Source organism: Lathamus discolor, chromosome 9 (genome assembly GCF_037157495.1).
Source record: "Lathamus discolor isolate bLatDis1 chromosome 9, bLatDis1.hap1, whole genome shotgun sequence".
Classification (NCBI taxonomy): Eukaryota; Metazoa; Chordata; class Aves; order Psittaciformes; family Psittacidae; genus Lathamus; species Lathamus discolor.
In genome coordinates, this window is record NC_088892.1 from 11,542,201 (window position 1) to 11,566,268 (window position 24,068).

The window sequence follows — 24,068 nt, forward strand, 5'->3', positions numbered from 1 at the left end:
CAGTGATGCCACTGATGTTAATTCTGGCAGGGTTAATTATGAGAAATTAAAAAGCTGCTCAGAACAGACTGTACCCTTCGTGCTCCAATAAAGAGGCAGCTCTGGTGTGAGAAAATTTCTTCATTAATATATATCCCCAAAGGGCTGCTGCATACAGCTTTCTGAATATGAATCATAAACTCTCAGGGACCCTGCAGGAAGCAGGGGAGATAGGATTCAGACGAGATTGACTGTGTTACTTTTACTGCTTCAGGAGAATGATGCTTAGGCTGGCAGGAAATCACCATGCCGGTGACATTTGGAACGAAGAATTTATTAATTTGCATGTTGGCATGTTACAAGCTTTGAAATATGGTTTTAAATACGTTCTGCACAGACAGTGGTGTATCAATGTTCGGTATGTCAGTCTGTAATACATGCAGCTGTTAACATGGAGCTTAGCATAAGCATTGTAATTGTTTACCATTTAGTATTTTGCAAAAATGGCTTTAGGGCAAGCATTTATTTCTTGGGAAAATTCAACTGACTTCTCACAAACTAGCAGTATATACCCTAACCTAATACATTATAGTAAATGGCAGTGTGGTTATACCAGATACATTGTAGACAGTAAACAGAGAAGAATACCACATACAAATTGTGCAGCTCTAAAATTTAAGCTGAAAAAAGAATGCGTCCCAAAACAATAATCAATAATTTATATTACTATAACTTGGCAAAGCCACATTACCAAGCAAATAGAAGTGCAAATGGAGCTAGATGCAAGTGAAATACCTCAGTGATATTAACTTTCAGCAGAAATAAAGCCCTATTGTTAAAAAATCATGCACTTAGACTATTTGCAGTGTAACTCTGATGCTGACAGGGTGCTCCAAAGTGCTGGTGCAATTTTGAAGTTTCTTCCCAGGAAAGCTATTCTGATCTGTAAGTTACTACTACAAAGAAAGCAGATAGATGAACTTAACTTACAGCACAGAGGCCTAAGTGGAGGCCAGAGAATTAATTTTCATAAGAAAACTTGTCTTTTTTTTTTTTTCTCCTCTAATAGACAGTGAAGCACCGGTACACAGTGTGTAACCTTTCATTCAAAAATCTCAACAGTCTTCAGAAACATTATTAATTAACCTTAATAGTAGCTATAGTCCATGAATATTGTTTTGAAACTTGCTGTAAATGGTCATTCAGAGGACTGATAAAAACCAGTTGAGGTGGACCTCCAAGAAAAATGAAATGTTACTTACAGCAGTTGAGAGTACTTGAGGACAACCTCTTAGGAAAAGAAGCTGTTTAAGCAGATGGCTTTTTCAGGCAGGTTATGTTTCTATATTACTGTTGCAATTAGCACCTTAACTTTGGACAGACAGGAACAGTCTGGAATATAAAGTTAGGATTTGGGGTAAGCTTCTCTGCATCTATAGTCCCTCTGTGCTGGGATCTCTGTTTTCACAGTCTTTGTATTCCAAGATAACCCTGTTTATCAGTTTAATTTTATTTGGTTGCTTTGTTAATGTGGAGCTGGAGGTGCAGGTGGATAAAGTGGCACGCACAAGGGCACAGGACAACTCAGGACTGCTGTGACTGAGGAGCAAAGTTGGAAAACCTTATGGCCATTTTCTTTGTTTTAACACGAGAGTTCCACTTTCTACCTATGTAACTAAACATCTGCTATCAAAACTAGGGAAAGATTAGGTATGTGCTATAAAAATGGCATTTCCTTTGCCACTGAAAAATGACTTTAACATTTCCAGGAATAAAGACCTCCTTTGTTTTCCCCGGTTCTAATCCTTGTCTCCAATTTCACCTTAGAAGTGTGTGTCCCTCCCAAACCCTGAATCCCTGCTGTCACCAGCTGTGCAATTCTTGGCAGAAACCCACTTATCAATGTTAAGGATGAACTTTGAGGCTCGTTGAATCATTCATTGTAATCCTCAAGTAACAAACATAACATTTCAGCAAGATTTCTAATTACCTTTTGACTGGTTTTCTCCTAATGCCCTGTTGCTGTTGGAATGGCTCTCATGGCATACACAGAAATAAAACTAGACTGTAAATCTATCGACTGTAGCAGTGGTAGGAAGAAAAAACGTACAAGGGGAGAAGGTCACTTTTATAATTAGTGTAATATATCAACATGCTAGGAAGCTGAAATGGAAGAAGTTGTTAGAAATGGAAATTTGACTGAAAGTGAAAGTTCATCTGTTTGTCTCCTCTTCCCCACTTCCCTTCTGTTACCTTATTCTCCAGAGCAGCCCTTCTGACAGCTCCTGGGTATACTGATCTCACAGTCTGCATCTGCAACCCGATACAGGGGCAGGGTTAGCTGCTTCTACCCTCCTGGAGGATGACTGCTTTAAAATATTCACGTAGTAGAGATGGGCATTGTTCTCAGATGACTCCAAACCACTGCTTCCAGAGCCCTGAAGGGAGCAAAGCAGCAGACCAGTGCAGGACTGAGTTGTGCAGCTGTGTCTTTGCTACTTCCCGTTCAAGTCTGCACAGAAAATTAAAAAGCCCTGTTTGTGCCCAGACCCTGCTAATTGGTGACCACTGGACACCCAGTAGTTCCCAGTATTAATGGGAGGAACAGCAGCATGTGTGAGTCGGAGACCTATGATGAGGATCATCACAGTCTAGTCAGATGAGATAAACCTCATGTACTGATACACATGGTATCAATTGGGAATCAATATACAGGATACTGTGATTGGGAATGACTACACTGAAGCCTTTTCAAAATCTTTTGATTTCTAACAGTCTTTCCTAGACATCAGTTCAGGCAAAGATCATGAAAACTGCTCTGTTTTCAGCTGGATTTTTCATCTAAAATGCAGCTCACTCGCAACTTGTTACTGTCTAAAGAGAATGCTAACACTGCCACATTTCCTCATTAGCTTTGCATAAGACAGACTCCTGTGTCACAGCTGATGGAGCCTTTATGAGCCTTTTAGCCAAATGACTGATGTTTCCCTCGTTATGTCAGATCTGAGGGCACTGCTGGCATCTTTCTTTATTCGCTGTCTAACACCATCAATCGAGCAGCTGCCATGCACCCATGATCAGGCTGATTATTAAAATGTGCTCAGGAGGCTGCCGACACCAATTTTCTTTCATCTGAAGAGGCCAATATACACTGGCTCAAGCCGACAGTTATGTACATGGAATATTTAGTGCAGAAACTAGCAGGTTAGACTGAGGCTGATTCTTTACAATCTGGATCCAGTCCATTGGGATTATCATTAAGATGTTATGGAAAAAATGGAGATATTTTTTTTTTCCTCTTCTCCTCTCAATAGGGAAGTTGTTCTTTTTGTTGAGGAGCAGTCTCTCTAAAACACAGTCTTTCCTCTTACACCTAGATGGTCCTGGTGATGAGGGGTCACATCTGTTGAAGAGCTCTTTAAATGTGAGTCCTGCTAAAAACAGGCAGGGTTGCTCACCCCTAAGGTTCGTAATACTAGTTTTGCACTGCTGTCCTTCATTCACTGACCTGTCAGTCTCTTTTAAAGAGAGACAGCGCTTGCCTTCTTTCTGATGCTATTAGTGAAAAAGCCTTCTACAAACAGTGTAGTTCAGCACCATGGGCTGACCCAGCATGTCAGGGATTGATCAGGAGCTCAAGCTTACCTGGAGTTTCCCTACCTAAAGCAAATGACCAGTTTTTGGTCAAAATTGCACCAGCACTTTGGAGCACCCTGAACTCTCCTATTCACCCACTTCTGCCTTTTGGGTCTCTAATCTTGAATGTTCTTCATCTCCAAATAGTAAGTTCAAATCTTTATTTTAAATGCACTTTTCATTTTGATATTTAAAGATGACATGTGAAGGTTTGGGGTTTTTTTTAACCTCATGGCCACATGTTCTTAAAAAGAATATTTTACTTTTAATGGTTATCAGATGTAGTTTTGTCTTAGTACAGCAGTGTAGTTGTGTGTGACTAAAAGGTGTAGCCAAATGCTTGTCATAATGAGGTTTTATATGTAGGCTTATGTACATATTATGAGTATAGCACAACAGAGAAGGAAGGAAAAAACCTCTACAGATGTCTGGACAAACCAGGCTGCAGAGCAAGGGGGACTGTCACTGACTTCCATCAAGTTCTTGTTGAAAAAAAGGGGGCAGAAGTTTTATGCTTGGATGTGGTGTGTCCCCTCTTCTTGCCCTGTCCTGCCCAGTCTGTTAATGTGCCCAGGCCTCCCTTTCTCTGCATTGTCTTTCAAATAGTGAACTGGTTTCTGTCTTTTTGAGACTGTTCATGCTGTCCGGTTGCTGCCGTGTTTAGACCCAATCTGTAAACTGGCTGGAGAGGGATTCTAGAAGCTGTGCCGCTCCCTCAGTTTGAGTAATGTTATACTGCCTACTCTGGGCCTATGGGAAATGCAAACCCGACCTGTATCACACTGTATAAATACTCATTTTTCCACACCACAATTCAGTTTTTATTTTTCTCAAAGAAAGGAAAAAATAAAAAAGGGCATTAAGCTGCCTGTATTCCTTGGGGATGGGGATCCCCCATAGACCCCATGATAATCAAAACCTCCCTTAAACTCTTAGTACTGCTAATTAGCTCCATAGCACTGCCGAGCAGTTAACACCTTTATTGTCTGTCTCAGGTTCACACCCAAGAGGTTATTTCTCTTGAAGAAAGCCCTCTCCTTAGGGAGAGACTAGAAAGGGCCAGATGAGAGGGATTGAATTATCAAGATGCTGAGGGTGAAGCCCCAGTTACTTTGAAGCCTGTTTTGTTCCTGAAGTACCAGTAGGAGGGTTTGCTATAAGAGCTGGTGTAGGGACTTGTCATAAAGAAGAGAATCGCAAAAAGAAGAAGGTTTGGTTATGGTCTTAAATCTGCAAGCAGCTGTGTGGCTGTGGTGCCTTTATGACAGTAATTTTGTGTGGCAGAGTGTGCATAGGAGTGTGTGTTGAGAATCCAAAGACCGTGGTCCTGTGCTATCTTAAAACTCCTACTCTAAATGCTACAGAATCAACACAAATTCTAATGGCATGATATTCTGCAGTATTAAGAGAGTACGTTTTTCGTGGCCCACCTGCTAGTGTAACTAATTAACAGCCATTCTCATTAATTACATTGATCAGGATCATAAAATAATTCCAAATTGCTGAACATGATCAACAGGAGTAAAATGGTTTCACTTTAATCCCTTAATGATTTTTTCATGATTAATCAAACAAAATATATGTAGTTATTTGATCCATTTTTTTCTTCTTGGAACTGCAACTCAGGGCAGTTACAGTAGACATAAAGTTGGTACAAACAGAAGTACATTTCATCCAGTAGCTAATTAAGCAGGAAGGCAAAATAGGAGAGGGGTGTGTGAAAGAATCACACCCCTGATGATTAAAACATAATCCATAAAAATGGACGCATGAGGACCTCTGCTCCCCCAGGAACCTGATTATATTTGTATGACCACATACCCTGCAGTTATCTTCTTGCTAGCAGGAAGTTCTTTAAGGTTTTATACAAAACTGAACTGGGAGGGGGGAGGAAACCTTGCCAGAGTCTGATTGGGGCAGTGGTGCACTGCAGTTTGTGTTGAACTGGAAGACTCACCAAATCAGATGTCATTGACAACTCGTAAAAACCCAGTCACCAGCTTTTCTCATTAAAACAGGCATTTACTGCCAGTTCTTTGGATGTTGTATAGATCCATGTTTGACAGTGTGTAGCTCTTTTTCGATGTGCAAACAGATATGGCCTTTGTTCACATTACCTTCAGACAGTGGATAAACCTTGAACTCAGGATATTGAACTGGGATGTTAAATATTGGTGGTTGAACTATAAGAAAGCTTCAGTATATGTATGTAAGCAAAATAAAATATGAATCTACGAAAGGTTAAAATTATGCTTGTCATAATTTATTATACTGCTAATACTTCTCATTATCCAAGATTACTGAGACATTAACAGTGTTTTGCATGGTCACAAAGACAGAATAGTTTATGGCCATCCTGAGATACCAGCATGTTTCTGTACATGGTAATTTATATATATATATATATATATATATAAACGAAAAAAAGAATAGTATAATTTCTGATAGTTACATGCACATGAGCAGACTCAGAGACCATAACACTGATACCTCTGAAACACTAGAGATGAGCATCTCTTCTCATGGCGAAACGTGCCTGGTATCTACCAGTCCTGACCATGTCTGGAGCATATGTGATAGACTGCTGTCATGCTCCCCAAGAAAGGGAGCTTGAAAGACCATGTGGTAGGAGCAGCCTATGTTCAAGCCACCCTCTGCAGCTGGGGTCGTGGCAATAGACATGGGAGCTGCCTGTTGATGGTCTGAGTGGTGCTGCTGGTGAGTGCAGTGGGGTGGGTTGGCCTTGGCTGGCTGAGCCTTCACGTGTGCATGAAGGAGGGGTGTGTGATAGACGGTGCTGTTACTGGGTATGAATGACTGGGCACATTCAACAACCAGGCAAATTCAGTATGTATTCCCATGAAAACTTCACCAGGCAAACGTTTTGTACTTAAGACTTGGAGATTCTGTCCTGATTTGATAGCTTGTGGTTGGACTTACTGTGGCTTACCCAGCAACAGAAATACAATTGCTGTATGATAATGCTTTCTGTGTGGTCATAAAGATACAGAGTATTTAACCTAGTTTTGCATGAAATAACTAGATTTAGATCAATCAGTCATTTTGTGGAAGAGAGAGAGAGTATTAACTTGGTCTTGAAATGGGATTAATTCCAATTTGCTGTTTTCAAAGATAAGCGATGCTCACAGTCCTGTTAATTAAAAAATTTGGAGTTCTCCATTTTACTTCATGTGCTATTTTTTAATGAAATAAGTTTGTCGTTTTGCTTCTTATTATGACTGATGTCTGGCTCAACATGCCACAGGCTTCCTGAAGGAAAAGTAGTGTGTACTTGTTGTGACCCTATGAAATGAAGATAAATGGTCTCATGCAAGATACATTATGGGCTTTATGACATGCATAAATACAGTAGGTTGTATCCCTTCCATAAAAATGTTCTTAGATCTCTAATATTGTGTTTTAATGCAATTTTGGTAACAGGATGACAAATAGTAAAAATATGTAGGTATTAAAATAGGATCCCAGATTTGTGTGCTGTTCGTTCAACTGTCAGCAATTGCTGCTTCTCACAGAGCTGTCTGACTTTGACCTTGCTAAATATTCATTTCATGTCTCCACCATTGCTTGATTAAGTCAGGCAACTTTCTGTGTGTAGCTCTGCTTGGCATGAGCCTGACTGCCATGTGGAAACACTTTTTTGGTCAAGGTTAGGTATGAGCGAGACCTTGTTAAAAACTAAACAAGCACAGGAGTGAGGAGATTTGCAAGATCTAGAAACGCTGGTTTTCTCTAGAGAACTACTGGTTTCACATCTTATCTTTAGTGCACAGCAATTGTCAGGCCTGCATTATATATTAAGAAGAGGAAATGTCAGTTATTAATGTACTGTAAGTGGCCTAGCTAGGAATGCAAGATGACCTTTCAAATAAAAACCACAAAAAAGGGGAGGAGAAATAAAACATATTTACTTTATAATTGGCTTTAGTATTTTTACAGACAGTGTTTGGCATTTGGGCTTTACATCCTACTGATGCTGATGAACTCGGCTACTAATAAAAGCAATGATGACAAAACCAGTAATTGTCCTTAAAAGAAGTTTCACTGCACTGTGAACGTATATGGGGTGTGTGCTGTGTTTTTTCTGTCTGTGCCCACATTACTCAGTCATTACCTCAGAAGCCCTGATTGAAACCTGCTGTCACTAACAAGCCGCACTGTGCTGAAGTGTAAGTCACCCATTAATTGACAGGTTGTGGGACAGATTCTGAATGTGCAAAGTTGGTCTGAAGTACTCTGCAGTACTCGGTGGAGTCATATTATTTGATGTGAGCTTAGTGTCTGATCCCGTACCTTATTTGGAAAACATATATTAAAGCAAATTATGTGTTTTTAAAACTGCATTGTCTAATTGTTATTCAAGAAGGCAACAGGGTCTAGGGTTGTTTATACCTGTAAAATCTAGGTGTTTTGCTCTTTTGAAGTAAGCAGCAGTCAGAGTTGATAAATGCCTTGGCTGGAATTTAGCATCACAATGAACCCCTGTATAGATATCCCACATGGTATCAATTGAAGCTCCCTTTAAGACCTAATCGTTGGCCCATACAAGCAGAGGAAAGCTTGGCTAGACAGATGGAAAGAGCTGCTTTAAGAAGGGATCAAAAAAGGCATTGCTACTCGGCTGGCCTAAATCCACTAATCTGATGTTATTATTAGCGATAAGGAGCGGCGACCAGGATAAAATCTCATTCTCTGCAAATGTCATTTAAATAGGACTCTGATATTTTCCAGTCAAGTAGACAGGCTTTAGTCAAATAGTGAGCACTTTATTTGTAAATGCAGGAGGAAAAGAAAAGCTTTAGTTCAGCAAGTTCTTAAGATGTCAGCTTACCAGTATTGATTAATCGTTCAGCAGTGGCAGCTGCTTCTTTATTAAAAGCGTAGCTCTCCATACAAAAGATATCAGATGTAGGAAATGTTTGTTGACAATTTACCTTTTCTCACAATGTGGCAAAAGCTCAGTCTGTTACACATTCCCCCGCTTTCTGTCCCTGTGACTCAGGTAACACCCATGAAGGAATGTGTTAGTCCATCTGCACAAGGTAGATCGTGGCAGCTGGACTCTGCTGGAAGCATCACTCTGTTTGAAACAGACCTGCAAGACCAGTTCCCAGCATGGGAATTCATTCATGGAGAGCCAGTACTGCTTTGGAAAAACCCTTGGTTTGGCTGTGCATGGGTGTGTTTGGAGTACACACAAAAACATGGTCTGATGAAGCCAGAGTGAAGAATGAGATGAATGCCTGAATTTCACTCAGAGGCTTCAGGTGCATCATTGCCCATTTGCATTTTGAAGGTTTTAAAACCTTTGATTCTACCCACTGCCAAATCAAATGGTTGGTATGGTAATTAGTCACACCACACAGGTGTGTAGGGATGTGGGGACTTATGCACCTATGCACAGAAAAACATTCCAAGAGGAGTAATTTCTTCCCTTTCTTTGAATACATTTCTCCTTAGACTTAGGACATGGCTCCTCTTGCTGAATTTTGAGTGTCTGATCATGTAGACTCCCTCCATGGGAGAAGGAAGGCAATTAAGATGCATTTAACGCTGAAATGATTCATCCTTGGATTCCCCTCTTTGCTGTTTGCTACAGAGGAAGCCTGTGTGTTTACTGTAGACTGCTATCATCACCTCAACTCTTGAGTGTATTTCTAGAACTAATAAAGTTGAAGCCCACTATTAACTGGTTGTAGAACAGTGGAAGCAAATATTGCAGTGTCTTAGAAGCACAAGCCAGGGTTATCCTGTTGCTTATATCTTCTTTACTTGCCAAATGCAGCTGAAGAAAGAGAAAGTTGCTTTTCCAAGGGATTAGATAGGATCTTAAGTCACATCAGCATGCATAATATCTTTTCTTATAATGTAAGTACAGTTAATAGCCAGATAATATTCTGAAATTTGAATAGTTTCTTTACTGTACACCACCCTTGGCTGAATCTTGTTTCCTTTTTAAGCTTTCTCTTTATATCTGAGCTCTCCTGCCATGTTCTTCAGAAGCAAAGCAGTTTGATACAGTCTGAATCAGAGGAATTAGAATGGATTAAACCCCACAAACTCGTCTCACCTTCAGTAAATACACAGCTATAGAAAGGAAAAACAAAGATGCTTTTAAATCCTTGTAGCTATTGAATGTTGAGCACTCCTGTTCCTGGCTTAGTGCACAGGGGTTTATTGTGTGTCCAATACATCTCATGCTAGTGCATGCTTGATAAGAACATGTCCGGCAGAGCTGTTCGTATTAGGTGGAGTTGAAGCTATTTGGTATCTGAACTGTGGTTGAATAAAACAATTAAAGATTTACACAAGTCTTCACTGTCATATCCAAGTCCTTGGGACACAATAAATTGTTTGATACCTTGTCCTTTTCATTTATATTATCTTGCTTTACAGCAAGTTGACTTTTAATAGTTATTAGATGTGTGAGCCTTACTCCTGGAAATCCCAATTTGTAGCTTCTAAGAGCTGCTGTTCAGATGAAAACCCAAATTAATTCTTGTGCCTTTAGAGGTGTTTACCTGTGACTAATTGTCCTGAACAGTTTTGCAGTAGGTGGTGAAATATTTGTTATTAGTTCCTGATCCGATAACTGGAAATTTGCATATTCTATGATAGTATTTATACTTTTAAGGTTTAATAAAATGAAATGTCCATGTCAAACATTCAAGCAGTTCAGATTTCACTTGTCTTCTCTTGTTACTGAGACTGTGACACTGTGTTTGTCTCAAATGCCTGTAGGTATAGTTTGGGGTATAGGTGTTCTGAATGAGTAATTTACGGAGTCATCCAGCAGTAAATTCACCTATTGACCTTTGTTCGTGCTGTCCTACTGTTTATGGTTAAGAACCCAACTGGGGCAGTCTGGCGGATAATGTGTATTAGTTACTGTGGTGTGTCACAGTATTTTTTTTCCTTTTTTTGAGAAAAATGCCTATTTATTTTCATTTAGAAATCAAGATTCATTTGTAAATAGTGTTTGGAAAATGGAATCTTCTACAGTTACTAATTCCATTTGCTTACTAACCTGCTGTAAAGAAATCAGTAGGTGACTGTACCATATATTTTTGTCCAAGATTTATAGTTTTAAAAGAAAAATAACATTAGTTGCTATGTCAATAAAACTGTTCACTATTGATATTATGCTAAATTGAATAAGCAGTTCCTGGAGCTGACATTTCTTTACTTCTTACAGTAACTCTTAGCGTATATAAACTTGTGGAAGCCAGGGTTTGATATAACTTGATACAGATAATGGCTTGCCATCTAAATTTCATAATTGTCTTGCAGATGCTGTTGCTGCTCTGCTGTTGGCTGCTTTGAGCAGAAACTGATATTAAGTCTCCATCATGGACCTGCAATACTACCAGTGGTAGTGGGGCAGCCTGATCCCAGAGATTTAGAATTTTACTCCTGATACAGACTGATGGTTTTAAATTAAGAACAGTCATTACTGACAGTTACCTGTTTTTTAAAATATGCAGTATTGTAACGACTAAGATAATGAAATAAAGGGGGAGGGAACTATCCATCATTTTTGTGTAGCACCCCCAAATACCGTGCATGAGCTCACCTTTAGTAACTGTCTGCAGAGTCCAGAATTATTGAAGTTTGGGGAGCCTTCTTTTCCTTTTAATTAAGAAACAGTATCTAAAATACACAATGTGAGGGCCATGTTTTATTGGCTTGGGCACAATCTGGAAAACACCTTCTGCCAGCAATGCCACTGTCTAGTGGGAAGTGCTCCACAGTGGCCAGTAGAAAATGCTTGTAGGCTTGGGCTGATGCGAGAGCACAAAGGGATCCTTTGCAACCTATGATGATGGATTTTAAAGACACAGTTATGTATTATTGCCTAAAACACATCTAGAACATAAGATGGGTTTGGTGTTAGCTCCTAGGAACCACAGGAATGCAAATTGAGAGCCCTGTATTTATAAAATAAACATAGGTGCTGGTCTGAAGTTGTCTGCTAGAGTAGGAATGAATTTTAAATTACATATGCCTGAGGCTTTACCTTACTTGCCGTGGGCAAGGCAGATCCTCCAGCCATGGCACTGTATGCACAGCTATGCTACTAACAAAACACTGCTTTGGGAATAACTGAACCTCTACATTTTGTAAAGCTTTTCCTTCTGCTGAAAAAAGATTACCAGATGACTTTTTTTTTTTTTTTTTTTTGCAATCCGTCCTGCATTTTCACTCTGTCATGCTCAAGTTAATGCAGCACAAGGCTGAACTTCCACTCTGGCTGAAAGCGGGGCTCTGCTAATGCCATCTATGAATCTGCAGGTATGAGCCAGATTAATGGAAATGGGATGTTCCACTTTTCCACCAGCCCTAAAAGTGATTCCCTGCCTGGCGGGGTGAGTTGCTTTCTGCTTAGTGTAATTATAAAATCCAACCAGACTGGCAGCACTTGAAAATACCAGTTTCCAGAATCAGCAGAATCAAAATACCAGCCCAGTCTTGCACATCCTACTTTTGCTTGGAGTTTCTTTGGTGATGCTTGTGTTTCTGAGAGGAGGATTAAACAGAAATTTTCACATGTTTTTTACATAGGCTTTTAATCGGTAGTCATATGCGGAAGCATGTAAGCAGGAGCACCCACCCCCGCACCCCCGCAATTCTTTATGTATTACGGGTTTTGGATTTTATTTGCTTACATGCTTTTCCATGCCTGGTAAGAAGTATTTGCTTAATTGGAAAAATGCTGTAGCTGCCCAGTAGAGCTGTTGGTTTGAGTGGGATTGCTCATGTGAGTAAAGGCAAGTTCAGGCCTTTTTTGTGTTGCTTATGCCTTTTCTTCCTAGGAATATAAAATCTCTTTTGGCAATAGTAATGCCAAGTGATGAAACTAACACTGGAGAGTTTAGTATTTACAAAAACTCTGTAAAATAAAGAGCTCAAGAGATTTGATTCCTAAGTCCTGAAAGCAAGTATAAAAACCTCCCACATCTATGAATATATGTTGAGCAGAAATGAAACATTTAGAATTTGCTTCTCTTTTTTCTATTTGTGCCTTTAGGGGGCTGTAGTAGAAATGGAATACATAATATATTGACAGGAGATATATATTCCACTTGTGAGTAAGGCTCTGAATCCTCCTGGCTTCACTGTTTCTGACTCATCATGTCTTTCCTCAGTGGAGAGATAAATATGACATTCTCTTCAACCCATTTAGCCCATTATTCATTTTTATAAAGCAGGACCAATTAAGACATTCTTTTGTGTGTTTGCACATTCTACATATGGAGCAAAAGGGAGTTAAAAATATCTGTTGCAGCAAATGTGACAGGATGCTCTCTGAATACTGAACATGTTACTCCTGCAACTCCTCTAAGCAGTAAACTGACATTCGGGAGCTGCTGAAATACACAAATAGACACTTGTTTGGTTTGGTTTGCTCCGTTTCTGATATTTAAGATTCATAGTCACCCACTCACTTACATAAAAAAGTGCATCCCTTTCCACTTCCACAGCTGCCTACTCCTGAGTAGACAGGGCAGAATACATGGACAACGGCGGAAGTGACCAAATTGTTTCTGAGGCTGATGTCCATATTCCAGGAGGGATCCTCATTAGGCAGCACTGCTGTATCAGAGTGAATTATTTTATTGGTATCACTGCTTTCTTTCAGAACATGTGTTTTGACTTTTTGTTCAATCTCTAAGAGTTTGAGAATGAAGCAAAAAATAAAATAATAAAAAAACCCCTAAGAAATTCCTGCTATTGCAGGCTTAAGGAAATAAGCCAAAATATACATTTTCAATTCCAACAACATTTCAGAATGGTATAAGTCTCTGTTGGCTTAAGTGTTTCTTGGCACAAAACGCTGATTATGTATGTCTCAAGGAGAAAATCAGCATGTTCATACAAAAGTCTCAATCCCTAGAACACAATAACATGTGGTTGCCACTAAAGATTTGCTGTTGAAATAGATAAGAAAAGTTCTTCTGGATTACGATATGGGGCTTTGCATTGAAAAGCTTTGGTTTTCATTAAAAGGTAGTTTGTGGCATTGTGAAGTGATAAAATGGTATGCAGCCTGATACAGTTTGAATGGGAAAGAAATACAGTAAGATATAAATTGGTTTGATGGTATTTTTCCCAGCAACTCAATAAATATTTAACTATTGCATTGCTGCCTGAAACAAGTCAGTCTGGTCCTTACTGAGGAAGTTGCAATGCAGTGCAGAGCTGTTACACAAGGTGTACTGGCACAGTTGTCCAGTTGCAGATGGGCAGCTGCTGCTTGTACAGAGGGTATTGTTGAGGGGAAGGCAACGGAATGGCCCAGTGTGTTTTGGTGGGTCAGAATGTTATATGCATAGCGGCAGTCTGTGGACCAGCATAATGCTGATGGGTTCAGGCACATCACTTTGTAATCACTGTGTCTGCCAGGATGAGTTTTATGTTTTTCACTGAAGATTCTTTCCAAATCTCAGTCTGTATTGTTGCTTAGAACTTCAACATCTTTCTGTGCACAAGTTTGAAAATGGTAGTGTAAGCATACATTGGAAACTTCTGATTGTGTGGTTTTGTTGTGTTCCTGTGATGAGTGTCATGGGGTTGGAAGAAGCCATTTATGACAGGTCCAGCTTTCCCAGCAGCTCATGCGCCACAAGCATGACTACAGAGCAGCGAGTGAGGAGTCCATCCAAAGGAGAGCAGGGGCAGAGGAAAGCTGGGCTGCTTGGCTGGAGAAGACTTTGTTTCATCCCTTCTATCAGGGCTTATGCCAACCCCCCGTACTATAGTGTGTCTTTAAGAAAGACTTCCAGTGCTTGTTTAAAGGCTGCAAATGGCAGTGAATCCCCTGCTTTTCTAGTTAAGTTGTTAAAATAGTTATTATTATCGTTGAAAATTGATGCTGCATAAACTGGTTTGAATTTGACTGGCTTCAGCTTCCGAGCACTGGATCTTGTTATGCCTTTTTCTGCTAGATTAAATACCCATCTGCTCTCAGCAATCTCTTTCCTATGTAAGTATTCATAGTCTGTGATCAGGTTGCCTCTTAACCTTCTCCTTTATGAACTAAATAGACTGAGCTGTAGGCTCTCCTTGTAAGGCAAGTTTTTCCAGACGCTCTTGTAGCTCTTGTCTGAATCCTTTCCAAGCATTAAGGGAGGTAGGGAATAAACCAGCTAAGCAGAGGAGGCCCACTTTTGTTTGATTGAGCAGTTCAGTATCAGGAATTGTTCATTCCTATTGAGAAGACTGAAAAGTACATTGTGATGAAGAAGCAAAACCTAGTGTGTTTCATCTGGCAAATGAAGGGAAATTCATGTCTCTGTGTCAAGCATCACTTCTCTAAAAAGCCCTGAATTTTCAGTCATTAGCAGAAATACAAAATAAACCTATAGTTGTTTTTCCTTCTTGGTCCCTCTGTCATACACGTTTCCTAACATGTCTCAGTATTGACCTCTGTGGATCAGGTCTCATGACCTCTGATCCTACCCAGTGTTTCAGGTAAAGGTTATGTATTTGCTTTGTATAATGCCAAAATAAGCGTTAAAATGACCACAAATGGTTCCTGATAGAACCATTGGTAACGGCATGATTTTAATTAATTTGAGGTTTATTTTAAAATATATATTATTTGTTACTTTAAATATATGCAGTAGAGCACTATTGCAAAACAAGGCATCTGTATACACAGCTTAGTTGGCTTTTCTGGCCAACTTTAGGGCACAGCTTTTTATTTGATATAACTGTAGAACCGTGAGTAAAGAGGGAACATGTGTCTCCCTCTTTCTGTTTCTCATTTTCACAATAGCGGAATAACTACCTATCAGCAGACATACCTATATCCTCATGCCATACAACTAAATAAGTTTTTATTGTATTGAGATTCTATTTGGTATAAACAAATGCGAATAATTGAAGATCTTGGGGAGGTCTTCATATTGATTGTATTGCCAGTGGTTGGTTTGTGCTGAGCATTTGGGATTCAGTAGAAATATGTTGTAAATATGTTCTGCTTTTATGCTGCTCACATTTAAACATGGCATATTGTTAGGATGAAGCTTGAATTATTGAAGAATCAGAACAACTAATCCTCGATAAAATCAGAATGCTTTAAAAAGTTTAAGTGAATCCTTTGTCCTTCACATTATATGACCTGAAAATAAAAGTATACAAAAGGATTTAATAAAACATAGGCTGTCCTGTGTGAGAGCTCTCTCAAGGCTTTTCATGGAGTAAATGGCTACCATTACTAGAGGTCATGTACTTCATTTGCTTTCTGAAGAAGCTACTTTGATATTAAGAGAAACTCCTGAGCTAGAATTCGAATTTAAACCCTTGCAAGGTATTTCATCTTGCACTCTGACAGACCAGCCGCTTGCTTGATTCTGAGGTCAGCTGTGTGCTGGGCATCAAACTGGCTTTAGTAATTTCAGAGTTATTTCTCAATTTTTCTTTTTCTTTTTTTTTCTCTTGTGTAGCTTCAGCAATGATTTTGAGCTGTTACGTGCTGTGGTTACAGAGTAACCGATGACAGCTCTGTTCAGTTTCCCATTAAAAAAAAATAAAAATCCTACATATATATATTAATATATTTCTCTCACTAGTTCCACATTTTAAGTGGATTTGTTTTTTTATTGTGAATGTGAAACCATGTTATTATAACACAGCTGTAGCTGGCTCTCTAGAGTACTGAGTTCTCTGAGCAGTTTCCCAAGGGAATAGTAGTACATGGGTGCTTTGAGGGTGAAGAGATTCCCCCCCCCCCCCACACACACATTCTTAATAATAATTCAGTGGAAATGTCTATGTAATGAAGGTACTATATATACATGTGTGTATGTGTGTCATGTCTAAAAGTATGTTATGCTTGTGTGTTACATTATGTATTTTGATGTAATTTTGATAAATACTGCCTGTTTGCAAAGTAAAGCCATCATTTGAAGGTAGTGGGTCCTGATTTAGTGTTCACTGAAGTCAGCAGAGACCTTCCACTTCATTTTGAAGGGATTTGGTTGTGCACAAAGAGGGAAAGTTGATCCACAAGGCTGTTGAGCTTTGCTTGGGATTCAAAGAATAGAAACTGCATGCTAGAATGTGGTACTTGCCTTTAGGCACCTGGAGGAGATGGTGACCCAGTGGAACTAGGAACAAATGCACTCTTCCCAGTTTTGCAATTTCAATTTCCATGTTGTATGAGAAAATTGTAGCCCATTAAACTCATTGCTTCATCTGCAAGCCTACTTTCTTCTCCTTGCTTTAAAACACTGCAGCAACTCCAACACAAAAGATACCTATTTGCCTCCTGGGTTTCTCAAGCACTTACATGTGCGATTTTTACGTGGTATGTTTCTTTTAAATTTTACTCTCTGGCAGCCCAGGTGGTGGGAAGTGTAAGCTGTGGGCATTAAAGAAACTGGTGCAGTGTAAACGCATCTACACATCTCTACCTTCCCTGAGATCTGGCTCGAATGAACCAAAAAAACCTTCAGCAAAGCCATCCTCTTTGGTGTTTAACACTGCAGCCTTGTGTTGACAAGTAAAGGTATGAGCACTAAAGATAAACATCACCTCTCCTTCCCTTGCTTTTGGCGCTAAGAAATGCCCTTGTCTTAACGTATAAAATTCTTATGTTTGTTATAGCACATAGGTTTCATTTTGAGGCAGGAATATGGCTGCTCTGTTGTAATTATACCTTGATTTTGTTTGTTGGTAGGTGTAAAACAAGGATTGGAATTTCATCAGGTACCATAACCCCCTGGATTTTTGTAATTATACTTGCTGAATGCAAAGGACTGGCAGGTAAATGCATTAAGTGTTCATACTGGACACTGGTTTCTTAGGTAAAAACAAAATCTTTTCAACTCCCAATTTTCAAGGTCAAGTAATATGCAAGAAAACTTCTAGTTGATGAGTGAGGGATTATATGCTGACCTGCCTGTTGGTTGGTGTTTATGAGTTACTTAGCTGACAAAAGGTTTGCTTCAATATTGCACATTCTGTGCTACTGCACAAATAATAGTAGTATGTCCAGTTCCAATCCAAATTATGGTGATTACTGAACTGCTGATAACTCTTCCAGTTTCCCAGTCTTTTCCCTGGAAAGCTCTTTTTCGCTGCCATAGGTCTCCACATGCTTCCCTACAGTCTTGCTCCTCTCCAGTAGGGTTCTTTCAGAGTTTGCTGGATTAGAGGATAATTTGCTTTCCTGGCATGTTTTGCTTGTCTATAGAGACAGGCTGCTCAAAAGAAGAGAGACCTAACCTGGTGCATCAATATGCAGCAACTAGTAACTATCATTAGTTCTGAGTTTGAACCTCCCGGCGCTGACCTGCACGGTCTTCAAGAATAGCAAGATTGATGTGTCTGTTGCTGGTTTAACATGCCAGCCTAGCCTGCTTCCACACTGAGTTGTAGTGTTATTATCCTTCAGTGACAGATATGTGCAGTGATGGTGATCTTTGACCTGCATAAAATAAGTCAAAGGAACAAAGCAAAACTTCAAAGAACACAAGTGCACCCAACACTTTCAAGCTTATGAGAACAATATACTGTTAGTGTGAGTATTGTGGAGATTTAATAGTTTCATCTGTACCTTGGCATGTTTTTGTAATTAGAAATCAGACAATCCTTTTAATTTTAGAGCTAGAATTTCTTCCCCCCCCCCCCCCCCTTTTTTTTTTTCCTCAGGAATCAGTCCTGTGCTTTGATTTTCCTTTAACATTTTGCATATCACATACTCTGAGTTATCATAAAAATGTATGTTGCATGTGCAACTAGTAAAGAGCACTTATGGTCCTGTTTTTGACAGAATGAGTTGTTTAAGCCAGCTGCAGTAAAATTTTCCTGATTCAGACTAATGATCAGGAGAGTGATTGCGAATTCTAGAACTTCCTGATGTAGGGAGCCAGCAAAGAGCTATACAACCCAGAGCAAATGCTTCCTAGAATGTACTTTGTTCATTTATTTCATACCATAAGGATAGTTTTGTTTTAATTATTTATGGTAATAAACTTCTGAGTAGAGGCATTCTGCTATATTTTGTAATGATAATGAAACTTGAGTGATGCAGTGATGCAGGGCCTCTCCACAGCATCCTGATATTAAACGTGTCTTGAAAACAGAATGAGGAGTTGGTCATGTGCTCTTTTAGGATTTTTTTGCTATTTAAGTAGGGGTTGAAAGCTTGTTTTCTTCTTCTCTGCAGCCTTTCCCTTACCCTCAAGATAAAACAGGGGCCTAATGCTGTTTCTTGTATCAGAAATCCACACTGTTAAAAAGAAGCTCTTAATTAAGGCTCAGGATCCCGCACTTTTTAATGTATGAGAGCTTGTGGAAAGCCTCTTAAAGAACCTTTCCAAACATTCTGTGCAAGCTTATAGGGAGCATCACAAATCTTGCCCACTGGCTGCCTTTATTATCATGCTAAGGGTTGGGGGAAGGGTGTGAGTGTGTGTCCTGGAGTACAATTAAAAAGGCCTTTGCGAGTCACCTGTACAGTCTTTATGTGCAAATTGTGGCAGACGCAACTCAGAGGCTCTTCAATAGTTCATTCCTAGTGGCATGCTTTTTTTTTCTCTCACTGGTGATTTATTAAAGTAAAAACTATTGAAGCAAAAGGCATTTCCTGGGGAATTAATGATCAGATAGGAGGAGTTGGTAACCTAAAGTACAAGTGAGGGCCATCTATCCCAGCCCATCATTAGTCTCCAGAACATGCCCTGTACTGAGGGCACTGATTTACTGGTTTACTTATTTTTTTTTAAAGTAAAAAGGATAAAGAGCAGTACCAGTTTGCTATCTGTGTTTTTAACAGTTCTCAAATACTGTGCTTGTATTTCATCTGTTTTAACCTGGTAGATGAATAGGATGCCATACTGCGCAGTGCTTAAGAACTTGATAAATAATAATGTAGGGAGCATTTATCAAGAATTAATGCCTCTCAACTAGCCAGTTGGAGTGCTCTAACATTTGTTAGTGTTTTATTAATTTGATAATTATTAGCCTCCCGAGTGCTAAAATTGAAGTCTTACTTTGCTGGTGCTGGTATTACAACTAGAAAGAGACAAACACTATAAATAGAGTATTAATGGTGACATTCAATTTAGGTTTTAGCCTTTACAACAGGATGCATGGGGAGTATATATTCTGGTAGATAGTGCAAATAGAGATGCTGTAATAGCACCTCCCTAACATTAAATAGGGAGGTTAATGGAGTTGTAGGTAACAGGACTAAGACATAGCCAATGGGAAGTGGTTCCATTCCTACAGCTGCCTGTGGTTCATCCTGTGGCCATGAGCAAGTGCTTTCATCTTTCTGTGCCTCAGTTTCTCATTTGGGAATGTATGTTGCTAGTGTTAGTTACCTGCTTAACTAGTGTTAGTTACCTGCTTAACTAGTGTCTGCATGAAGTTCTGAGTTAATGTGTCAGGAGAGCCTTTGTTCCTCGTTGTTACCAAATTTGTAAATATTAGTCAGAAAAATATGAGCGATTTATCTGATGAATTGCAAGTTCTCATCATTTGGTGTGATAGGCAGTTCCATCAGCATTATGAGATAGAGGCCTGTAAAATGTTAAATCTTCTAGATCAGATCTGGCTACAAAAATCCTATTTATACTAATGCTCTGATGTGATTGTACTGTAATCCAGTGAATTAACAGAATCATTTTTAAAAAGCGAGCAAGCTATATTCTGTTCAAGGAAAGAACCAGAATCTGTGCAGAACTGAGGAACGTGGTTGGAACAGTTTCCTCAGGAGTCATCCTTGATGAGTTGACCTGTGAGATCAGTAAGTATTGATACATCTGCTTTCCATAAGGGCAAGCTGACTTATGGAGGGACCAAGGCTATTTCTGTTCAGACAGAGAAACACTAACACAGAGGAGAAAAGAAACTAAGGAGTCATATAAGTAGATGCTTTTGTATTCATAGAGCATATGCCTCCTGATACTAATTTGGTACAGTACCAGTTAAAAGAACATAAAGCTGTAGTTCTGTCTTCTGACAGAACTTAATGTGTTTAATGACCATCCTGCAATGGTGAAGAGATCCACAAGGCCATGGCCAGATGACCTCCTTGAGCAGAAATCATTAATTAAAATGTTTAAATCATCAAAATAAGGTAGATGTGAAATGTGGCTCTACATGTGCAGTCATGGGGCTTGTAGCTAATGATATGCAGATTGCTGTAGAGGCTGTTGGCACAAGGCACCAGGCTGTCCTGTCTGACGCACTGAAAATCGCATTTGTGCTGGCCACAGAGATGAGCTACCTCAGAGTAACAGTTGACACTGTCTGCAGGAACTTTTTACTGGGTGTTTATGTTAATGTTGAGCTTGGTTAATTTTGCTCCTTCCATCAGTTCTTTTAGGGCATGCTGTATGATGTGGGGATTGTGGCTCAGGAGGCCAGGCTAAATCTGTCAAGGCACTTGATTTTGTCTCTCAGGCTTGTCTTAACCATAGGTGGGTGTTTTGTGGCTATAAAATCATCTTTGTAGGATTGTTTGCTTGAACAGATGTTACATTGGCTTTAGAGCTGTAATTATTCTTTATTTATGTCTGGCTGCTTGAAACTGGCATTTAAAGAATGACAGGTTCTGGATAGTACAGAAATGTGGGGTGTTTTGAATTACGTACAGTATGTTAATGTGAGGAGAATAATCTACACTGTAAAATCAGAGAATCCTTCCTAGACCCACAGTGATATACACTTTTTTCAGGCTTTCAGTGTAGGGATGTAAGACTTTCAAGTGGAAAATTGTTAATTTACTATAATGAATTGAAATGTGAAAAAACAAATATTTAGTTAATTGCCTCATAAATCTGTCTGTTACTATCAGAGGAATTAAATTGATAAACAGTTCTTTAAAATTAATTTCCACATGGCAATGTGCAGATTTTATTTTATTCAAACCCCATTAGGTATTTGTATGAAAGAAAACATAAATTTGTATTTCTGTCACATTAAAGAGTGTGTGTGACAAAGCACGCATTTCCTACCATGGGTACTGAGGTTTTAATGCATTTGGCATAATGAGCAGAGCTCAATGTTAGTTATTTTCGAAGGCAATACCAGCTGAAAAGTGGAAGTACATCATACTGTCATGATTGCATCATGTTGCTTCACTGTCCATGCAGCTTAACTCAGAGTCCTTTTCCTGTTGGGGTTAGAGGGCTGCAGACATGATGCTTGAAGGTCACATGCGGTTTTGGGCTGTTGCCAGTGCTGGAAGTGCTTCAAGAGGCTGAGGGGAAGGTAGGTTCTCTCAGGGAGACTAGGAAGCTTGTTCCTGGTCACTACCAGAATGAGAGCTCCTGGTGAGAGGAGGTCAGTGTTTTAATACTACTGGGCCTGTATTTCCTCTGCAGCTGCAGCTCTTCTCAGTTTTGAGCCTGCTGCAATATCACTTATTATGAAAGGAGGTGGGAAGCTGAGTGCTCTGGTCCTTTAATCACCTAATGACATTATGCCCTGTGCAGTATCAGTTTGTCAAAGTAAGTGGGGCACTACACAAAATTAAATCATTCGATACACTCCATCCTTCCAACAAATGTAATAAGAACAGCCTTGCTGACCTCTCCCAGTGACATTCAGCAGGAGTGTCTCACGGGTGTATGACCCAATGTTCTGGAAACGCACATAAAGATAATTCCTTCTTGCTGTATTGTTAGGTAGTCTTAAATTTCAACTTGATGGTTGTCATCTCAGAGTTTAGTGGTGGATGAATGGTTGCAAGTTACACCTGGTCTTACAGTGAAGTTTAATGTCTGAGAGTCAGGCTCCTCGGTTTTCTTCCCACAGCCATCTCTTGCTTCTTGAATGACCGTCATTGACTCACTTAAACTTTCATTCCCCCAGCTGTTTTTCTTGACAGCAGTTTTTCCTTCCACCAGTGCAATCAGACATGACTTGCTCTGATCCGTAACGAGCTTTGAGATTCCCCCAAAGAAGCTAGCTAGAGGGACAAAATATAAGTGATAACAGTGACCTGCAAGACTTCAGAAGAAGGAGACTGCAAACACATTTTCATTTAGCTTTAATAATACTTTAATAATCAAAAGAAGAAATGTAATGTTTAATATTTAAACAACATTGCATTCACTTTCTTCTCATGTTAAGTATTAAAGCAGGATGGAAGCTAGTTTACATATTTTTACAGTAGACTATTTTATTATTAAATACTGAAATGTGCTGGAGTGAGCCAGCCTCCAGTGAATATGAGTCAACTTACATTGCATTTTAATATTTGCATGTTGCATAGTATAATATTTCTATTAGACAAATGGCTGATGGTAGGGAATGTAAAAAGGATGTACTTTTGTTAAGTCGCACATTGTGTTCATGTTATGAAAATAAGTGATACTAATTTGCTGATTGAAGCAGAAGAGACAGAAATACAAAGTATTTGGAGTATAAATAACTGTTATTCAGGATGCAATAATCCACGTGTCTGGTCTTGAAAATGCATGGGATACTGCTATGGGATGTGCACCTGAGATTCTTCATGCACTGAAGAGCACAGGAGCTCCCTGCCTGTTTGCCTGTTATAAGCGCAGGTACCCCCCCCAAGTGCATGTGAATTCTGTTCTGACATATTCAGTAAAATATAAACAATATTGTTAAATCAATGAGGTTTTCAGACTATGTGAGTGATAAACCTAATTTGAGGTAAGGTGATGATTTTCAGATGAATTGTGAAACTCCTTGCCAGAGAGTATTCTGTTTGAGATCATTCTTTGGAGGAGAAGCTTCTAGAGATGTTAAATACAAGGACATCAGGTCCTTTGTACTTACCATGTAGCTTCATATGCCAAAGATTTCTCAAGGCAATGTCAGTATTTTGGGGAGTGCTTTGCTCTGTTCTTGAGGGATTAACTGGGCATTTGTGGTTGGCTGTTGTCAGAGGTGGGAGGGTTAAGCACAGCTTTGGTCTTACTTTCTTCTGGGAATTTGCCCTTAAATGACTGTGTTTTCTTCATTGTGATATTTCTGTCATTCATGAAGTCAGTTATACATGTGAGATTTCAAGCACATTCAAAACATGATTAGGGAAACAGATACAGTTTCTGTTTGGCGCTGGAAACTGCAGTACTGGGATAATCATTTGCATCACACCCACCTTAAAAATTCAAATGATTTCAGACATGAGATTTTAGTTTTGGCCAGCCTAACTAAGACTCTGTTATGATTTGCTTTGTCTGAAGAAGGGATTTTTTTTTTTTTTTTTTTTTTTTAAGTTCTCGTTTTTAGCTTTCATATCCCAGGGCACGTTTCAAACTTGTGGCAGTAACACCTACGTGCCATATCCCTAATAGCACAGCACGCCTATGTTGAGTTAAATTTAAGGGTGGTGTTTCAGGAAGCATTTTACATTCTCTTTACTTTCTCTCAGTGATGAGGTCTGGGATCTGCTGGCTGGGGGGTGTGTGTGTGTCAGTGCTTACTGTGGGATAGAGGCAGAT

At 39.4% G+C, this 24,068-nt stretch overlaps 1 protein-coding gene across 4 annotated transcripts in view; it reads left to right on the forward strand.

The window, feature by feature from the left end:
• The window catches only part of AFF2 (ALF transcription elongation factor 2), a 371,177-nt gene that overhangs the window by 83,034 nt on the left and 264,075 nt on the right, over nucleotides 1–24,068 (forward strand). The window contains exon 1 of one of the 4 annotated variants that reach the window (XM_065689681.1): nucleotides 17,372–17,403. The exons of the other annotated variants lie outside the window; for them this stretch is intronic. Within the exon in view, the coding sequence (XP_065545753.1) occupies nucleotides 17,387–17,403 (17 nt within the window). The 5' untranslated portion in view covers nucleotides 17,372–17,386. Of the gene's footprint in view, nucleotides 1–17,371; nucleotides 17,404–24,068 lie in introns of those variants that run through there. 4 annotated transcript variants of the gene reach the window in all.